Here is a 22,100-nt window from a genome sequence, read left to right as displayed (position 1 = left end):
CTCAATAAATTTTTGTGGAATACTCTTTTCTGTGGATGTGTGCTTGTGGGTGTCATTGTGAGATGCTGCGATGTTATTATATCACTTCACTGGAGTGATATACTGATATGATGTTTTCCTTTTATTATTCCTTAAGGTTATTTCGACTAGAATGTATTTGGCATAAATGTGATACTTTTACCACTTTTAGGTTGAGGATCTTTAGTGGTGGTTTTGCTTGGGAACAAAACATTTTTTTTTAACAGTCGCTTCCTTATTTTATTTTATATGTTAAGTCTTCAATTATTGTGAGGCACTTGTATGAATAGTAGAAGGTCATTCTGGATAAAGCTACCACATTATGTTTCTTACTCCTCCAACAAACTAGATTGCCTCAAAAAAAGGTATAGTAACTTGAAATTGACTTCCCATTAGGAGACCCAGCTTAGTCTGCATCAGTATATGCTTATACCTTTAGGTTATCAATGGGTGACAAAAGTATCCTTTTTTCAGGAGTTCCTTTCAAATACTATAGTATTCTGGTAGCAACCTTCATATGAATTGGATACGGATCATCCATGAATTGGCTCACCTGCCCCTCGACATAAGCAATGTCATGCTTGGTGTGGGACAAGTAGATAAGCATCATACCAACTGTTGATATCTTCCTTTGTCCACTGGTTCTCCCTCTTTCTCTTTGAGTTTAGCTTCGACCTCAATAGGGGTATCAACTACTCAATATTCCCACTTCAAATAATAAATCTAGAACATACTTCCTCTTGGATAGGTATATACCCTTCTTTGATCGAGCCACCTCAATTCCTAGGAAGTACTGTAGCTTCCGTAGATCTTTAATCTCAAACTCTTTGCCAAAAAAGTCTTTTAGCCTTTGTATTTCCCCACCATCATTCCCTGTGATGACAATATCGTCCACATAAAAAATGAGAAAAGTGATCTTAGTACTTGACTTCTTGACAAACATTGTATGATCATCATTACTTTGTTTATACCTAGTAGAGGTCATTGCCTTCTAGAAAAGTCCAAACCAACATCTAGGAGACTCCCTCAACCCATAAATTGACCTCTTCAATTGATAAAATCTGCCCCTGCAGTATTGTCATTTGAGAAGCCATGTGGGATCTCCGTATAGACTTCTTCCTCCAACTCCTAATTTAAGAAGACATTCTTTAAATCAAGTTAGTGCAAGTTCCAATCTTTGTTCATAGCTACAAACAATAGAACTATGACAATATTTAGTCTAGCCTTCAATCTATTGACCGATCCATCCATATTTTTAATTTAACCACAAACACCCACTTATAACTCTCATGTTTTTTTTTTCTTCTTCCTGGAGGAAGTGTAACCAGCTCCCAAGTATCAGTTTTCTTCATTGCTTGCATTTCGTCTACCATAGTTGCCTTCCATCTTTTATCAGCATAGGCTTCCTGCCAACTCTTAGGAATATAAACAAATGATAAAGAGGATATAGAAGTACGGTAGGAGTTAGACAAAGAGTTATAAGAAACATACTTAGCTATAGGATGTTGAGTACAATATATAACTCATTTTTTAATAGTAATAGGAAGATCAGAAAAAGATACCTCAATAGGGTTAGTAGAACTTGATTCTGAAGCAAGAGATTGAAGTGGTAACATATAAACTTTCTCCACCTGCTTTGGCCGATAGTAATTTTTCGTCCGATAAGTCTGCAACTCCTTATTTTGGTTAATCTTGTTTTGAAAGACTTAATAGTGTGCCTCACAAGAGTGTTCTTCCCCTGACTTGCTTCCTTAAAAGGAGGGGGAGAATTAGAGTCCCAAGGTATACTAGCCGAAGTCTCCTGGTCAGGAATCTCTCTTGAATTCCTAAGTCATGTTGTGGTGGTGTGTGTGAGTATGTGCTAGTAAGAAGATCCAGAGTTGAAAAGAACGCCTCTCCTCCAGCACTCTACCCTTGGAGAGGTGTATAGTAAGGGTAAGACTCATTAAAAATTACATCCATGGACACAATGGTTCTCCTAGGAAAGAGGATGATAACATTTGCACCCCTTTTGAGTAGCAGAATACCCCAGAAATATATAGCGTAGGCTACGAGAAGTTATCTTACTCTGGTGGGCTATGATTCTCATACAACACAGTGACACACACATCCAGAAAACTTTTGGGGGAATAACAAATGAAGAGTCTCCTTAGAGAATCTCATTAGGACATTTAAAGCCAAGTATCCTATTAGGCATCCATTCATAGTAAGAGGCAATGATTGTAGCATCACTCCAAAATTGGTAAGTGATATTCATATCAATCATAATAGAACGGGCTATCTATAATAGATGTTGGTTCTTTCTTTTGGCAACCCCATTCTGGGCAGCCCTATCAGCACAACTGATATGGTATATTATGCCAGAGTTAGAGAGAAATCTCTAAAATTCACCCTCAACATACTTTGTGCCATTATCGTTGTGAAGGATTTTCATAGTGGCATTGAACTGAGTCTTAATCATATTATTAAAATCTCGAAAACATAAAAAATCTCATTTTTTTTATTTAAAAGATAAATCCAATTAGAACGAGAGTGACAATCAATGGAAGTGACAAAGTCTCTATGGCCAGTAATAGACACATGTCAACAAGGGCCCCATATATCAGTATGAATCGACACAAAAGGAATAAATTTTCTATTATTAAGAGGAGGTAAATAAGTAGAATGAGTCTACTTTGGCAAAATGCAGGCTTCACAAAACAAAACAAAAAATTCTTTATGATAGGAGAAAATTAAATCAAGAGATACTATTTTGAGAGTTCCTAGAGGGGGGGGGGGCTAGCCTATGATGCCACTGATGAAGGTCTGACAAAAACCTAATAGACCTAATGAGGAGATGCAGTCATAGAATTGGTTCCAGCAGGTACAATCCACTATCTAGCTTACCACGTCCAATCTCCTTCCCTGGGACTGGATCCTGAAAGACACAGTAGGAAGGAAAAAATGTCACTTTACAATTCAAGACATGTGTAAAACTTCTGATAGAAAGCATATTGTTAAAGTAGGAAGGAACATTCAAAACTTTAGACAAAGAAAGTGTGGGAGAATGTTGAATGATCCATTTTCCAACAATGGAAGAATATGAACAATTAGCAATGCAAACTTTATCTTTCCTTGAGGTAGGAGAGTAATATAAGAAAGAGGATGTAAAACTTGTTATATGATATGTAGCTCGTGTCAATAATCCTGGGAGCAGAAACAGAAGAAACATGGAATCCTGTAAGAGTTTTACCTAATGTAGCAAGATAAGAATTGGTTTGGGAAGTGAAAGGAGGAGTAGTAGAGGTAGCACCAGCAGTAGAAGATTGCAAAATGCATCTTAAAGTAGCTAACTTGTCTTACGAAAATCAATGTTTGCAATAGGTAGATGTGCTGTGGGAACAGTCTAAAAAAGATTGGTTTTTTATTTTCCCCTCCTTTGTGCCTTCTTTTGCCCAAAATCAATAGGCTTCCCGTGAAGCTTTCAATAGTTGGCCTCGGTATGATATGGTTTTTGATAGTGCTTGCACTTGATAATATCCTTGATCGAATTAGATTCAGTGCTAACTGATTGTAAGGCTGATTTCTCCATTATAGGAGTATGAAGCATGGCTAATCGACGGCTTTCTTGACACTGAACAAGGGCAAAAGAATGTTCTAGTGTAGAAAAGGAAGAACAACTCAATACTTGTACCTTGATCTGATCGTACTCCACTTTAGACCAGCCAAGAAGTCATATACATGAATCTTATCACCATGCTTCTTATAAGTAGCCACTTCATTTGGATTAGTGGAGTGATAATCCCCATTGTGATCCAACTCTTGTTAAAGATGTCACAACTCAGCATAATACTAGGCCACAGTTAGTTCCTTTTGGGTAGTTTCATGAAGCTTCTATAGCTCATAAACCTATGCATCATTCCTCATCTAGTCATATGTCTCTATTGTTGCCTTCTAGATCTGGTTTGTTGTATCAAGCAATAAATATCCCTTGACAATATTTGGATTCATGAAATTTAGAAGAAACGACATGATGAGAGAATCATTCGAAATAATCCTGAGAAGTGCCGACAGTTGTAGGTTTGATTGTAGTGCCCATAATGTGGCCAACCAGTCCTCTTCCAGTAATTGTTAGATACACTAAACTAGACTGAATCAAATAGTTTGTCCGATCAAACCGTACCAAAAGAGTAAGGGTAGGATAATGTTCGGGACCAATTAAAGCAGATGTACCGTCAATGGATGCCATGTTTTTCTAAAAAAACAACAACATGCTGTTCTTCAGTCTTCAACTCTTTGAAATAACCGAAACATTGCAAGAATCTCAAAAAACTTAAACAATAAAACCATGGTTCAACGGCAACCTACTTGTAGGGTAACAGACAAAATTTTATTTATTTATTATTATGACATAGGATGCATGGTTCTGGTTGGGTTTAATGGAGAGAAGAAACGATGGTTTAGGATGGGTTCAATGGTCTGATGGGGTCTGGATGATGGGAACAAGCAGATGATGGGCTTTAGGTTGCAGCAATGGGTTCTGGTGGGAGCGATAGGAAGGAGCTGAGGAAGAAGAAGAAGAAGAAGAAAAAGAATAAAGTAACAGGCGATGGGTTCTAGTGGAAGTGATAGGAAGGTTAAATGGAAAGTGTGGGCTGCAATGGGTTTTAGGTTCCAGGCAATGGCAATGGTTCCAGCAAAATTGAGTTCGATGAAAGGTTTGGATTCAGCGATGAAGATGGTGGATGACAAGTGGGGTTCTGCGATAGACTGGAGTTGCGATGAAGATGGCAGATGGTGGTGTTGGTGCTTCGGAGAGTGACGATGATTCTATAGGTTGCACACGACAAGTTGCCTTCTCCTTTCTCTCTCTCCCCCCCCCCCCCTTCTTTTGTGGTTAGCACACAGTTTAGAGAGATTAAGGGAGAAGATCGGACTCAGAGATGCGATCAGAGTTGGCTCTAATACCAAGTTGTGACAGTCTATCTTGGCAAAATGGCTTGAATAGATCGATGTGATCCCAAGCCCTTTATTTAAAATGAAGTGAAAAGAACATTATTACATAAATATCCTTACTTGGGCAACAAGAAATAACAAATTAAATAAATAAATAAACCAAACTATTAATAGAACCTAACCTACAAATATATTTTATTGAGAGCGGTATTGTCAACATTGTCAAACAGTGTTTGAGTCTGACCATAACATTACTCCTTAGAGAAAAATATGATTCAATCAATCTTGGATATTCTGTTGGAAAGCTGGTTTTATGCCCTATTTTAAGCAAAAACATCTCATGGAAAAATGAAAATATTTGATCGATCAAATTTCTTAGAGGTGAGCATATTTATATGCTATATTGGCATGATAGTATGATAAACATAGTTCCTTCTTTTGTTTTTTTCTTTTTTCAGGTGGACCTTGCGAGATTTATCAAATATGGATTTGATCCCTCAAGTTTTTGAAATTGCAGCTGCACCCGCTGAATTTTTTAAAATTAGTTAACAAAAACCACCCATTCCATTAACGAAAGACAGAAAATGTTATTTTACAATATTTTATTACCATATTGGCATATTGCCATCTACGTCTCCCCTGCAACTCAAAACCTGTGTTACTGAGTTGTTCGAAACCATGGAATGTCTGTGGAACAGAAACAAAACAGATACACAAGTTCAATTACTAAAGAAGACTAAAATTGATTTATTTATCCACATGGACAGAATTTAGAAGAATTTTGTATTGAAACCTTCTATAAATCTGCCGTAAAAGTACCTCATCATGCATTCTAACAATTAGCTGCCTTCATCTGAAGCTCCTGTCTCTGCAGTTGAGAGATTGGTTACACACTTTGTGCTTGTTTCAGCTCCAGCCACACTTGAACCTTCTCGAGCAGCCACAGTAGGATGTTCATATATCCTGCCTTTTGACTTCCCCCCCCCCCTTTAAACCTTCGCATTTAATTCCATTTCTGACATTAGTGGCTTCATCCAGAAGCTCCTGAGCTGCTTTCAGATATTTGGAGAACTTCAGAACACTCTGCACACTAGAATTCTCATTAGACAAACCAGATACTGACAGAGAGGAGCCGATCCAGATATCCTTACCTGAAGATGTTGCTCAGCGCTGCCGCTTGGGTTGATGCCATAATTTTGGATTCCAAATGATATGAGCTATAAATGGGCTGCTTTCACTAGACGTGTAGAAACAAACCTTGTTGAGATGGTTTACTGACCTGCATGGACCCAACTGCGATGAAACATTGGTGTGGCGGAAATTTGGTGGGCTTCTGGCTTGCAGCTTCTGTAGATCCATAAGCATCCATACGTTGTAGTGAACACAACGCCATGAATGGGCTCGACTAGGGCTGCGACACTTGAATGCCAGTGGATTCTTTGGTACTTCTCCATGTAGTTCCCTGGTGAACATTATGAACCCATGTTAGTCAAACTGAGGTTTTGAGTTGCATGTCAGAAGTTGGAGAACAGGAAGAGGGAAATTTTGGTCAAACAGTAGCATAACTAACGTTTTCTATCCCTAGTCAACGAATTGGTACTTTGTTAAATTTTTGGATCTCAGAGGGTGCAGCTGCAATTTTGAACACTCGAGGGATCAAATCTGCATTTCGATGAACCTCAAGGGAATCCACCTGAACAGAAACTCTTGTATTTTTACGAAAAATGTGCATCAGTATGATTCTTTAATCTTTATTTAGCATATAAGTAAAACTAAATAATTTTTCATATGCTCTCTGTGCCAGATAAATGACTATATAAAAATAAAATAAAAAACACACAAGAATGCTTGTCATGGCAACACCATATTACCTCCCTATTGCTGGTGCATTTCGGAAGACCCTTAAGTGCCATGGTCACCTTGCCATAAGTATGATAGCTATACAAGCTTTCAAAGGATTACTGGTGCTGATATGATGCCCTGAAAACTCAACATGGTGCCTTACGGGGCAAACCAATATAAGAGAAATGAATAATAGACTGTTGGCACACAGTTTCATAATTTATGGAATTTGCAATCAGATTAAAGCATAAGTGTCATAGGCTAGGGACATTCAGAAGTTCTGAACTGTTAGTACTTGCAACTGATTTGTATCATATATGTGACTTATTAGGTGAGTCAAATAAGTGGCGTTGCTCTTTAGTTTGTCACTCCATCTAATTTCCACCCTCCGATCCCTCATCCTGGTGCCCCCACCTGCAACCCGCCTTAAACTTCTTACCAATATCACCACGGAAATTAGAAATACTCTCATCAATCATGTCCATGCAATCATTACTTCTAGTATTGTTTAGTTTTTATTGACATGAAGATCTTATTCAGTCATGATGCATGTTTGAAGTTTGAACTCCTTGAGAGTTCCATTTGGCAATATCTGAATGGGAGATTGAGTTGTATCTTTGTATGGACCTCCTAAGTCCCAAGTATAGTTGCACACATGTCTTGAGGTTGGTGTACTTCCAAACCCTATTGTGATATTGAAAAGTTTTCAGTTTCAACTTTTCTGGTGATTAATTTGAGACTTTTTCTTTCTTCTTCTTCTTCTTTTTTTTTTTTTTCTTTTCCCGCTGTATGAATTCTTGATTCCTACTTTGACCTTTTATTAGGATATTGCTGGTACTTTGGCAACAGAAGAAGCAGAAGACTCTGCACAAGTAGCTAAGCTTCGTTCTGCACTTGAGTCTGTTGATCATAAAAGAAGAAAGGTATCAATTTCTGTTCATCAATCATATATATTAAACTGCCAACATTTCTATTCTTCTACTGTAGAAAGTCGATGAACTTCATTTACAATACATGCGGAGTTTTATTCTTTTGGGTGGATAGAATTATTAAAGCAAAGGGATAAATTATACTACCCACCTGGGAAAAAAAGGAAGAACAAGATACAGAAAAAGGAACGGAACTATTTAAACTAGCCTAATCTGAAGACCCAAGAAGCTACAATTTTGAGTCAGAAGCATTAAGCTGATTAACTCTTTCTTCATCTCAAACTCAACTGAGCTGAATATCTGGCTAAAGAAGTTCTAGATGTACTAGACTATCTTATGCTTGTTTCTTTCCCACTAAATTTATAAATAGAAGCACAGAAGGCCCTCTTGATGAACGTATTCCATTTACATCACATGAGAATTTTGAGTTCTCCCATCTTTTACTTGGTATCCAATCCAGTAAATAATCTGTAGCCAAGAACCTGTTGTCACATGCATTGAATTTCTTATATGATCTCAATAGACTGGTGCAGCATCTTATCATGGGAAAGCAACTCAAAAAATTATTTGGAATAAAGGTTTCAGATTTGGGTTTCTCTGTTAGAGGTCTTGGTTATGACTAAGGGTATTAAATTTAGTTCCTATGGGATATGGTATTTGGATTAAAGGTTTTGAAGATGTAGGATAAAAGTTTATGGGGTTATTTTCAATGTATTATAGTTGAACTCAAATTGTGTACAGTTCATAAATTATTAGTTCTGGATGAGAATCAGATTTTAAAGTTTCAGAGCTTCACCAAATTAGTGTCAAGAATTCTGAAATTCCAAAAGCATTCCAGAGCAAAGTCTAAAGTTCCTTTGGATTGACCTCAACGGCCTAAGAGAGCAGGTGCAAATTATGATCTTCATTGTTTTAACAAAGATGGTCGAGGGAGTCGAAATGAAAAATCAATTAAGGGGAAGCATTTGCAGCCTGAGATCTCAAAGGGGGTGTCTTGCTTGCAGGTGATGGAGGTTCAACAGGGTAGAGTTACAGTGTCTTTTACTGAAATGCAATCAGTGGACAGTGTGATTCTAATGAATACCTCACATGTCCTAGAAGAAGGTCAGTTGTATCTAATGTTGATTATCAAGATTCTTTATTGGAATATAAGGGGCATAAAGAAGGCTGCTGGAGAGAGCATTAAGTTCTCCTCTCTGTCAGCATAAGCCAGATATCATTTGTATTGCAGAACCGATGGTTGCAGCATCAGAATATCCAGCATTATATTTTAATAGAATGGGATACTCTGTGGAAGCTATTTGAAATGAAAGGGTTGGAAAGCACCCAAATTCATGGGTTGTGTGGAGTAGAGAGCATACGACAACGAGTGTAGGGAATCATCAGAGTAGCAGGTAATGGTGGACCTTACATGGAAGGGACAGATGGTTAGTGTAAAGTTTGTGCATGTTAAGTGATTTAGGGCAGAGCCGAGAGATCTTTGGTTGGAGTCGATATCATTGCAAATGGGATCACATATATGGGCTTTGGTCAGAGGTTTTAATGCCGTTCTATATGCCTCGGAGAGACTAGAGCCAGGTAGATGTAATTTCCACTCAGCTGCAGACTTCCAAGGAATGGTGGATAGCTGTGAGCTACTAGCAGTTCCATCACAAGAGAGGTTATTCACCAGGTCAAATAATTGCAGTAGAGGTAATGCAGTGGCTCACCTGGATCATAGTTTCTGTAAAGAGGAGTGGCTTAATACCTTTGGTGGATGTAGTCAGGATGTGTTGGTCGCAGGTAATGGGTAGATCTTAGTTTAGGATGGCTATTTAGCCTTTGGTGATACTGTTATGTGTTGGGTGACCTCTTTCCTATTAATGGCATTGACGAAGATAGGGAAGGGAAGCTGCATTTTCTTGCTTATTGTACATTATAATTTTATTTCTTTTGCTTAATACAAATGACTTTTAGTGGGAAAAAGAAAGGTTGCAAATATATATTTGATTTATTGACAATATTTATCACCAGATATTGGAGCAAATACGAAGTGATGCAGCTTTACTAATGGTAGGAGAAGGTGGCTCGGCTATTCAGAATCCTTCCACTGCAGCAGAAGATGCACGGTTGGCATCTCTGATATCCTTTGATGGCATACTAAGAGGGGTCAAGGTTTTTAACTTCACTTCACTTCACTTCATATATGTGTGTGTGTGTGTGTGTGAGTTTGTGTGTATTATATTTTTGGAAAATGGTCTTCAAGAGGAAATTGTCTTTCTTATAAGTTAATTTTATAAACAGGACATAATGAGACAAGCCTCAGTAAACTCACTAAGCAAAAGTAAGAAGGCAGCCCTGCTTGCTTCTCTAGATGATCTTGCTGGACAGATGCCTTCTCTTCTTGAGATTGATCATCCTTGTGTTCATAGAGAAATTGCTAATGCTCGTAGGATGGTTGAGGTATGCCTGAAATCTTCTTGTTGCAATTAGTGATGCTTATATTGTGAGTAATCTGTATTTCCTCAAGCACAAAAGGTTGATGAGGAAGATATGTAACCATGCAAATGGTATGTTTTTGCTCAGATTACTTTCAAGAATAAAAAATAATGAAAAATTTATGAGTGGAATTATCTTTTCTTTGTTGCTATTGAGTTGAGTTGTTAATAGCCTATTGGGTACTGATTCATGGATCTCAAATCCTTAGCTCTAGAAGACTTACTTTTCTTCTGTAGTTTTGTATATGATTGCACTGAGCTTAGCATTTAAAAAATGGGTTGCTGTTAATTCTGTTACTCAGTTGCTGCTTTTGAGAATTAGCTCAGCACCTTATTCTATAGAATCAAGCACAAAAGTTTGGATAAGTTTCCTCATATAGGATTCTGAAGGGATTTTTGAGCTCTAGGTGTTTTGCTATTACTGATAGGCCCCTAAAATTGGCCCAAAAACCAGACCCAAAAAAGGGCTCAAGCTGGCCGAATACCCCAGGGGTACTTTGGTCATTTTCCAAGTTTCCTTTTGGGGCTGAATATGTGTCTTGATAGAATCCTTTCGGTCCAAGGTCAGGGATTTACCTTTATTTTTCTATTCAAGTTAGTAGTTTAAGAGTTATAGTCCTTTTAAGTTAGTGTTGAATTAGAAACTTAGGATATGATTCCCTAATTTTAAGAACCTTATCTTAATAGTAGTTCTATTTTAATCAATTCCTATTTTAGTAAGTATTTGGATTCCAATTTGGTATTTCATTAGTTGAATCTAGGATGCTTTGTGGAGGCTATAAATCATAGTCTTTCATGTAATTTTTCAGTTATTGATTTTTGAATGAACTGAGTTTGAGAATTGGCTTGGTAAAGTCATGGAATCCCTCTTTGGTATGCTGCAGCTGGCTTTATGTGTTTTGTTCTTCGAGTTTGAGAGCTCCATCAACATCTTCAGCTTCCATCTGTGAATTCCAGCAAGCTTCCTAAATTTCTAGTACGAAGCCCCATCCCATCCCCTACAGTTGCAGCCCTTCCCCATCACTGAGACTTCCCCTTTCTCTTCCCGCTTCCTGTGTCACAGCAGGTTTCCCTCCCCCATTTGAGCATCATCCGTAGCCCCTTTGAAACCCAATTACCCTTCCCTAGCATCACCCCTAAGTTTAGAACCCATTCCCACATTCCATTTCCCAATTAATCCTAACTGAATAGTTCTGGAAAAATTCTGCAACTCCTCTCTTCAACTGAAATTGCAGAATTTTCTCAAAACCCTGATTGGCCTAAAGCAGTCCTAGAACCCCAATTCTAGCCTTCGTTTGGATCCCAAAACCCTGTGGCTTGATCAAATACCCCTGCTGGACTTTCCTAGGCTAACCCTAATTTAGGGGAATTACCTAGAAACCCTAACCTTGGGTCTTGGGATTCATCATTGGTATCAGAGCTACATGAACCAGCAAGTAATCAGCACGATGGGTGATTCAGGATGCTGCTGCAACGAAGAAACTGAGTTCGAAGACTCCTATCACAGCCCCTTCATCAATGCCATCTTAAAGGTCTTTTCAACAGAGCAAGAAGAAGAAGACTGGAAGAGGAGTTGCCCCTTCTACCCTATAGTCCAATCAGGTGAGAATAAAGCTATGGCAATGGTTGGTAGTGTTTGTAGCTCCAATGTCGCATCTGAAGAATTTGTAAAGAGGGCTAATTTTAAGACTGAGAGGCATCCTCAACTCCATAGAGTCTCCCTTGTAAACTGTGAAGAATGAGAAGTCACTCATAGGTGCCTAGTTCCCATCAGTCTCAATTCTATCTCAAAGGAGATACGGTGTTATGTAGTACCCTTGGGATTGTCTAACATTCTTCTAGGGAGACCTTGGTTGTATGATAACTATTAGAAAACAAGCATTAAATAATCAAAACAGCAGCTGAACTTGAACAAAGAAAAGAGAGAAGAAGAAGAAGAGAAGAGAGATGAAGAACTAGTAGAAGAGGCCTGTGATTCTTGCTTAAAGAGTCTAGAATCACAGAGCACTTTTATTTATAGCTTCTAATGAATCTAATACAACTTGAGAGACAAATAATTGTCCTCTAGAAAAAGGAAACAAAATATTACAACTTTAGTAACTTCCTAACTCCTAAAATAGAAAGTTCTGAAAATAGAAACTACCACCAAAATAGAAACTATACTTTCTAAAAACTCCCAAAACTTATGTAGCAAGACTCCCACATTAGAAATAGAAAATATAATAAAAACATAGCATAATACTGTTCACGTGAACAGTAAAAACTGTTTTTACTGTTCACGTGAACAGTAAAACTCCCAAATTTACATATACTTCAACACTCCCCCTCAAGCTGGAGTGTACACAAAGAAAACTTCAGCTTGCACAATAAGAATAAACTTGAAAAGTAGCACCAATCTTGAATCGTGTAGCAATGGCAGATGTCAATAAACACTGAGAAAACTTCACCCAGGAGATAATCAACACAGACTTAAAAAAAACTTTAATTCTTCATTGCAATAGAACCATCCAATATTGAGAACAATCGACAATGTTGAAGACGAACAAAGTCCATAAGTATAGCAGGATCAAAGACACTATCCATATAATGCCGGTAGTAGGGAGAAATATCCACACTAAATCTTCAAAATTGTAACTCCAAAGTCCATATAAATGCTTTACAAGAACGCAAGTAGTAGGTAGGCAAAATGCATTATCCACGTAATGCCGGTAGCAGGGAGAAATATCCACACTAAATCTTCAAAATTGCAACTCCAATGTCCATATAAATGCTTCACAAGAAGGCAAGTAATAGGTAAAGTATGGGTAGGTAAAAGACAATATTGATTACTGTGGACCAAGTTGTTAACGTAGTATGGGATACTATGGACCAAGTAGGTAGTTAAAGGACAATATGAGTTACTGTGACCAAGTAGGTAAGGTAAAGGACAGTATGTGTTACTACAAACCAAGTAGGTAAGGTAAAAAACAGTATGAGTTAGTGTGACCAAGTAGGTAAGGTAAAGGACAGTATGGGTTACTGCGAACCAAGTAGGTAAGGTAAAAAAAAAGATGGGATACTGCGGACCAAGTAGGTAAGGTAAAAGACAGTATGGGTTACTGCGGACCAAGTAGGTAAGGTAAAAGACAGTATGGATTACTGCAGACCAAGTAGGTAAGGTAAAAGACAAGATATGGGTTATCATGGACCAAGTAGGTAAGGTAAAAGACAAGATGGGTTATCATGGACCAAGTAGGTAAGGTAGTATGGGTAACTACAAATCAAGTAGGTAGGTAAAAGGGCAATATAGGTAAAGATAGGTAATGATATTATTGTAGAATGCCGTAAGTTGAGGGCAAAGATCTTCACTAATAATATACACCAGCACATCTTGAGTAGATATAGAATAAGGTACCATTCTCCCCCTCACGTGTAGCAGCATTACACGTGGACAATTAATGATGACCAGTGACAAGCATCTTAAAAGTATGAGCACAAAAGAAACCCAAGAAGGAAAAGTAGCAGCCACAGAGCAGTGTATTATTCACCAATAAAGCTGATCAAGTAGCAGAAAATCGTCTCACAGGTCAAAGTCTTGTTCACCAAGGGGGGAAAAAAATTCTGGACCACCGCTAACCCTTAGGCATGAGCAAATTAGATCAAGAAAAAAATAATAATAATATATATATATATATTATATATATATATATATATATATATATATATATATATATATATATATATATATATATATATATATATATATATATATATATATATTGAACCATTTTGGAATCTCAAAATTGCAGTAGTCGTTGCAGCAATCCACTCAGAAGTGCAATAACAGTAGTTGCAGTAGCAAATAATATCAGATCTCAGACCATAACAACAACCTTCTGCTAGATTTAAAACTCTAAAAGATCTTGATATGAAGGAAAAGTAGTCCTCTAGGTCTTTGTAGAAGTTTTAGATAAAAAGAAGGCTAAACTTGATTCTGAAATAAACAACGGAAGCAGTAATAAAACAAGAAGGTAGCAGCAGAATTTTTCAGAACAGAGAAATTCATTGAAATAGGGTACTAGTATACGACTTGTAGCAGAACTTATAGCACAAACAATGGAAGACAATACTTAGGTCTTGCAATCCGAATTATGGGCATATCTTCGCAAGAATCAAGAAGAATCCCAGGACATCAGTATAGTGCAGATCGAACTTCAAATTTGCACAAAAAAAAACAGGGTAATAGCAGCCTCAATTGAATCAAATAGGTAGACATATCCCCAGAAAGCTTGGGGCCTTTTTGTAGTATTAATACATAGATACTTGGTGCTTCAAAAGTCAAAGAAGAAGGACAGCCATGCACAATTACTGCAGCGAAGGTTGGGGCTGCCTTAGATAAGAAAAAGGAAAAGAAAAGAAGAAGAAAAAACTGGGCAGCCAAGAGAGAGAAGACGGTCCCTAAGTTGATTAAACTTGCTCTGATGCCATGTTAAAAAACAAACATTAAATAATCAAAACAGCAGCTGAACTTGGAGAAAGAAAAGAGAGAAGAAGAAGAAGAGAAGAGAGATGAAGAACTAGTAGAAGAGGCCTGTGAATCTTGCTTAAGAGTCTAGAATCACAGAACACTTTTATTTATAGCTTCTAATGAATCTAATACAACTTGAGACACAAATAATTGTCCTCTAGAAAAAGGAAACAAAATATTACAGCTTTAGTAACTTCCTAACTCCTAAAATAGAAAGTTCTGAAAATAGAAACTACCACCAAAATAGAAACTATACTTTCTAAAAACTCCCAAAACTTATGTAGCAAGACTCCCACATTAGAAATAGAAAATATAATAAAAACATAGCATAATACTGTTCACGTGAACAGTAACGTGAACAGTAAAACTCTCAAATTTACATATACTTCAACAATAACAATGTAATTATCATGGGGAGGGAAAACAAATGTAAGTTATGCACAAAGGCTTGAAAATTGTACTCTTCCCATGGACCTACCAACATAGATCAGGAAGAAGCAGGCCCTCAAAGCAACTCAGAAGGATCCCAATACCAACACACATCACACATCACTTGGTGGATCCATAAATTGAAGGACCTAATTAAGAGATCAACCAAAACACTGCCACCAACTCCAAGGCCAAGGCTTCACAACCAGATGGTGAACCCGCTTCACCAATCCAACAGTTTCTTAGAGAGTAGGTGTTAAAAAGAGCACTAAGGAGGGAGTCGAGGCACCCACTCCTCCAGGGGTTCTTTACAATATAGGATGAACATTGCTGCCCACAAATATCAGGTCTATACCAGCGTCACTCCCATGTGAGATTGGACCTCCCTTGGGTTTCACTTTCTTTCTTGGGCAAGATACTATAAACATCCTATGGGCTATCACAACAATGATGATTAAAGAGCTGATAGAAAGGGGCTCTAAAGGCATGGCCATCAACTTCATCCCTCCTCCTAGGGCTCCTAACGGTTAGGCCCCTAGGATTTAAGATCACATTGCCCCCAGTCCAATTTCACCACAGTACTTTCGAGGAAAGGTGCAAGCAGTCACGCATCGATGACTTCCTGCTGCAAGATGAGAGTTTGAGTCCACTTACAAGCCCTCTAGGGAGTTGACTCAAAGGCACATGACAAGCACATTCATCAAGGGATAAATGTTTACAAGAAGGGGAGAGCTGACGTAACCGGGTTGGGCCTCGTAGAATTGGCGCCAGAAAACAGACCAAAAAAAGGTACTTAAAAGTTGGCCCTGTAATTCTAGGGGTATTTTGGTCATTTTTCAAGCCCCCTCCTGGGGCTCAATATGGGTTTTGACTGAATCCCCTTGATCTAAGGGCTATGGATCTACTTTTATTTTTCTATTTGAGTTAGTAGTTTGAGAGTCTGTCTTTTAAAAATTATGTTGGGTTAGTTAATTGTGGATAAAATTCCTTATCTAGAAAGGGGATCTAATCTTTAGAGTTTGTTCTATTTGGGGTTAATCTCTTGTCTCCTAACACTGGGTTTTAGTGAGTCCTAATTTAGTAAGTGTTTGTAAGTATTAGAAGTTGCTCTGGTTTTTTTTTTTTTTTTTTTTTTTTTTGATGATTAAATAATTCATTACCAACAACAACAACAATAAGCCTTGTCCCAACTAAATGGGGTCGGCTATATGGATTCTTGCCCTCCAATCAGTTCTGGCTACATGGATTCTTGCCCTCCAATCAGTTATGTTCGAGGCCATGCTAGATACAAGGCCTAAGCTATACATATCCTTTCTCACCACTTCTCCTAAGGTTATCTTAGGTCTACCCCTAGCTCTTCTAGTTCCTTCAATATGGATTATATCACTTCTCCGTACAGGAGCATTTATAGGTCTCCGATGAACGTGGCCGTGCCACCTCAAACGACTTTCTCTAAGCTTATCACTTATGGGAGCAACTCCCAGCCCAACTCTAATATGATCGTTTCTTATCTTATCCATCCTAGTTTTGCCACTCATCCATCTTAGCATCCTCATTTATGCTACACTGAGTTTATCTATATGATTCTTTTTAACAGCCCAACACTCTGCACCGTACATCATAGCTGGTCGAACAACGGTCCTATAAAATTTTCCTTTAAGCTTTAATGGAATACGCCGATCACATAAGACCCCGGACGCACCTCTCCACTTCATCCTCCCTATTTTAATTCTTTGGGAAACCTCATCTTCAATAATTCATTACCAAAGAGAAGAAAATACAATAGCACAAGCAACAAGCCCGGACAAAGCGAGAAAAAAGGCCTCAACTAACAAGCAATTAACCTAAGAGGCAATGAGCCTAGCAACTACCTAAGAGCAACAATTAAAGCAAACTAGATACACAAGCATAAGAGGCCCAAGGTCGAACAAAGAAGCAAACTAAAAGACAATGAGCCAAGCAACAATTTAAGGGCAACAATAATAGCAAACTCGTTACACAGCATAAGTGATCCATATCTAGACTAGAAACAACCATGGAAGTGGATCAAAGGGGCCCAGCTGAACCGACGCAGTCTCCCGATCCATCGGAACTATGGGAAGCCTTCCTATTAACAAAGCACAAGGACCAACCCAGCAGCACCATAGAGGCAAGGGACGCAAGGGATTGCAGTATCACAAGATTGAGAAATTGAACGAAGAGAGCTAATAAGACTCGAAACAAAATGGAGAGTTCAAAAACGATAGCTCACATGGCTTTCCCCCAAAGCCAAAGAAGCCGTCAATGAAACCCTCGTCAAATTGGAGCGAACCCCTGAAACAGGAAGGGAAGAGAAGGAGAAACAAAGTGAGAAGAAGAATATGAATCTGAGGTCGAATTTGATACGGAGAGATCAACAACTGAGGCTCTCAAGCATGCCCCAACACTGGAGAGGCCAAAGAGGAAAGAACCCTCAACGATGATAAGCCGAGCTCAAAACAGAAAGGGATATAGGAGAAGAAATAGAGAGCGGATATGAGTTCGAATTTGAGATTGAACCCGATTTGGAGAGCACATCAAAGATACCCCTCAGGACTTCCCCCGATGCCTAAGGAGCCAAAGAGACCGGAACCCTCAACAAACACAAATGAACCTGAAACAGACCCAAACACGCTCAAATTTTATTTTTTTTCGAACAGAGGACAGAGGGAGAAGAGAGGAGGGGGAGAGGGAGTTTGGATTGCAGAAACAGAAGGAGAAGTGGAGACTCAAAGGGAAGAACAGGTTCATCCAACCTCAGGAGAGAATAGAGAGAAGAGGAGAAGCAAAGGGAGGAGAAGAATTAGAGGGAAGAGAGCTGATCTCAAATCTGAGATCAAGCTCGATCTATCCTCTGCAAAACAGGTAAAAGGGAGGAGCACGGAGCTCAGATTAGAGAGCTCGATCAAATATCAGCAAAGAAGAGAGGAGACGTGGAGGGGGGTGAGGGAAGAGAAGAGCAAGAGAAGAGGGAGGAGAAGGAGGAGGTGGAAAGACACAGCCGATTACTGCCAGCGTTGCTCCTCCTCTGGAAAGGCCAAACAAGGAGAAAAGTGAGAGAAGAAAGAGAGGAAGAGAGAGGGGAAGGAGGCGGAGAGACGCACGGAGGAGGACTGCCAGCATCTCTCCGCCTCCAGAAACGCTGGACGGAACCTAGAAGACAACTGCCGGCTTCAACTTCTTCTTCTACTTAGAACCCTGGCTTGTCTGAGATTCAGGAGTCAAGGAGCTTCAGACGGCGGAGACAAGCAGGCCTAGCAGCAGCTGCTGCAGCAATGATGCTTGATGCTTCTAAGATTCTACAGATCTGAAAAATGCAGATCCGAACAGCCCGGAGACAGGAGAAAGATCTTGTCACAGTTCGCTTCAGATATCCACCTCCGCCTTCGCGTCAGTTCGCCTTCTGCTTCTGCACCTTCTACCTCCACAGCATAACATTATATGCCCTTCTTATCACTATGATGACAGCACCAACAATTTGGCCAATGTAAACTGAAAATGAAAGTTTTCGAAGCAAAAGATTTAAGTTGGGTCACCAATTGTATTAGAAGTTGTTGGATACCTGTTAGATAGGAAATTCCAATTTGAGTCAAATTGACTTGTAAATGGCTATAAATAGTGTCATTATTTCTGAATAACGTAGATTAGATTATTTGAGTTAAACAGAAACTTGGGCCATGGGGAAGGAAACACTTACGGCCTAGGCTAGAGAGAAATTCTCAAAGTTCAGAAATTCTAGTACCAATTCATCTTCTTCAAAGCATTCGAGTAGCATTAATTCAAGTCATTCATAGCAGTACACACACTTCACAGCAACCCCAAGTAAGTTGAAGCTCCCCCATCACCCATTGCATCCTTTCCCTCACCTTCTCCGCCATTTGCGAGAGCCCCTCCCTGTTCTGTGCATGTCAGAGTTTCCTCCCTTTCCCATTCAGTCCCACAGGTTAACCAAATTCTGAGAAACAGAAATTTCAGAATTTCAGCAACATCAAACCTCTTGAAACCTGAGCCTAATTCAGACCTTGTCCATGCACCAGAACCATTAGAATAAGTTCTTAGTCTGCAGAAACAGCAAGGGCAGAGCTTGAACTAACCCTCGCTGAACCTTGTTTCAAACCCTAACTTGGTTTTTAATTGAAATTTCGTACCTGATTCACCAATCACAGCTGGCTTAGAGACCCTAAAAGCCCTAGCTGAAGCACCCTGAAACCCTGGTTTTGTGCTGGTTCCTTTGAAAGAAGATCCTGAAGGTCTAATGCAAACCCTGGGTTACATTAGCAACTTTAAATATAACTGAAATCACATGTTTCTTAAACAAATCTGTGTCCATTAACTGAGCATGTGAAGCTTTTCAGAGTCACTATTAGATTTGATTATGAAAGACCATCTCAGCTTCTCTACCAAAAAAAAAAAAAAAATTTAGACGCCGTGAAATGAGAAAAGCATAGTTCTAGACATGGTATTGTTGGATGGATTTATCCATGATTTTCATCTCTTCCCCTAAATAAGTGAAAGACAAAAAACCCATTAACTATGGGGTGACAATCTTGTAGATCATACTAATGGATGAGGGCTTCAGGGAGCACCTGATATCACTAGAAAGAATGAACAATCAAGTAAATATAACCAAATTCAGCAGTTATTAAAAAAAAAAAAAAAAAAAAAAAAAAAAAGATAAATGAAATCTAGCCTCTGTGATCATGCAAAAATGTTCATAATCTAATTGTTTTGACATTAAATAGAAGGAGAAAGACAAAACACGAGGTCTTTTATATCCTTACATATGTAAACCGATGACCACTGTACTCACTTCACTAGCTTCATCAATTGAGGACAATGCAAATATGGCTGGCCTTTCTATGCCTTTGTGATGTCTTATTTATGGGCAGTGATAATGAGATGTTGATCCTTTTATGGATCACGCTAGCAGAACTTAGTAGAATTTGGTCTTTATTGATGATGTGAAAGAGCGCCTTGGGAACATGAAGTTGGAATCACTAGTAGTCGCTGATTCAAATGCTGATAGGCGTGTCAGGAAAGAATGTGAAGTCACCCCTATTTTGCTGTCCAGGGAGCAGTTGACTAATGACCTCAAAAATGCGTGACGTTTGGGAAGCATGAGCAACCCATAAGCCGCGTACCGTCCCACTGGGATCCTAGGCATATAGATGACACGAGTAGATTAATGGACCCAATGCCACAGGAGTTGTTGAGGACCTTTTTATGTGATTGTTCTCAACTTCATTGAAGTGTATCTATTGTGGATGTAGAAACCTGCAGCCTTTGTTTCCCCTTTTGCAGGAAAGGGTTAAAAGTGTTACTCTTGTGATGAGATCTTTTGTTATTAGTTAGCTAGGGAGATAGTTTGCTTGTCCTAGACCAAAATGAAGGCAGTTGTATTCTAGTAATATTTCCATAACATGGATGCTATTTATATGAACAATTTCATCAAGTATTATTTGGTCCTCTTGTGGCTGAAGCAACTTTCTGAAGTCATTTTGTTGGCCTCTAGAAATACTCCAGGGCTAAAAGCATTCCCAGTAAATGAACGTATTGTTGGCTATGATTAGTTTTTCCTTCCAGTTTGAGAGGCTGAGGCACCGTTACTCTTTCTTTTCTAATTTCCATAGTTACATACATGAGGAGTTATTATTTGGTGTTAAAATAAAAAGCTCTCTTTTTTTTTTTTTTTTTTGGGTTCATTATCATAAAAAGCTCTAGTTACACAGATTCAAGACTTAAAAATTGCTCGACTGCACTTTACATAGTTAAGAATGATAGTGAAAAAATTTAGCTAAAGAGGAGGTTTAGGATTTATGATCATTAGTCTTATAAATGCTTTAGTTTTTACTTTATCTGGACTGAGTTTATTATGTTGTGATGGCATGCATAGTTCTGTTGAGATCAATTAATTTTGGTGACCATTCATAATGGTTTTTGTTAATTCCCCTCCCATGGATACCTGCAGTCTGTTCCTGAACAAGATAACCAGCTTCAAGAAATGCATGCTCTCCAGCGAACAGCAGAATGGGGGCCAGGGATGGAAACCGATGTATCACAGTGGAATGTCCTGCAGTTCAACACTGGCTCAACTACCCCCTTCATCATTAAATGTGGGGCAAACTCCAATTCTGAGCTGGTCATCAAAGCTGATGCTCGAGTGCAAGACCCCAAAGGTGGTGAGATTGTGCGGGTTGTTCCTAGGCCAAGTGTTCTGGCGAATATGACCTTGGAGGAGATAAAACAGGTATTTGCTGAGCTCCCTGAGGCTCTAAGTTTGCTTGCTCTTGCCAGGACAGCAGACGGAAGCCGAGCTCGGTATTCTAGATTGTACAGGACTTTAGCTATGAAGGTTCCGTCATTAAGAGATGTAGTCAGTGAACTTGAAAAAGAGGGAGTAATGAAAGATGTAAAGTCATGAGGTGCTACAGGTGGACTATTTGAAGATATACGTTTCTTTTTAACAGAGAAATTTGGTGCAGTTGTCTATACAGATGTTCTCTGTTATCCTGGTGAATCAGGGAGTTGTTAGTGTAATTTTTGGTCGGTTGTCTAAATATGGTGAAAATTTGATGGCATGCATTCAGGTTATCTGTTCTTGGCAAGGCCAGATTACTGTACTTGAAACACTTAATTGTACTGCTAGTTTACATGGTGTATCACGCATCAATGTTGTCGACTTCTTTTTCTTTGTTGTTTTGGCGAGGGGGGAGAGGGGTTTTTAGCTAGCAGTTGTATCATGTAATCCAATGTTTATCAGGGGGCTGTTCACATCATTGTAGTAAAATTTTCAAAGAAAGTGGATTGTATAGTAGTATTTTCTCGATGATTTATTATTGGCAGTGTGTGTAGCATAATGTATCTTATTGGTTTGGTGGTAGTTTGCCTTGTGTTTTTATGGGAATCTGATAGGTAGAGCTGACTGCTTCAAATGGGGACCATTCA

At 38.8% G+C, this 22,100-nt stretch overlaps 1 protein-coding gene across 1 annotated transcript in view; it reads left to right on the top strand.

Annotated features, from left to right (window-relative positions):
• The window catches only part of LOC149016177 (kinesin-like protein KIN-14B), a 100,990-nt gene extending 79,040 nt beyond the window's left edge, over positions 1–21,950 (top strand). Inside the window, exons 20-23 of the mRNA XM_089157296.1 lie at positions 7,620–7,718; positions 9,738–9,878; positions 10,008–10,166; positions 21,124–21,950. Of these exons, the coding sequence (XP_089013422.1) occupies positions 7,620–7,718; positions 9,738–9,878; positions 10,008–10,166; positions 21,124–21,576 (852 nt within the window). The 3' untranslated portion in view covers positions 21,577–21,950. The remainder of the gene's footprint in view (positions 1–7,619; positions 7,719–9,737; positions 9,879–10,007; positions 10,167–21,123) is intronic.
• The last annotated feature ends 150 nt before the right edge of the window (positions 21,951–22,100 follow it).

Source organism: Hakea prostrata, chromosome 5 (assembly GCF_041222555.1).
Source record: "Hakea prostrata isolate BN-2017 chromosome 5, UWA_Hpros_2, whole genome shotgun sequence".
Taxonomy (NCBI): domain Eukaryota; kingdom Viridiplantae; phylum Streptophyta; class Magnoliopsida; order Proteales; family Proteaceae; genus Hakea; species Hakea prostrata.
Note: the sequence above shows the minus strand (reverse complement) of the source record. Positions and strands in the feature narration are given on the sequence as shown.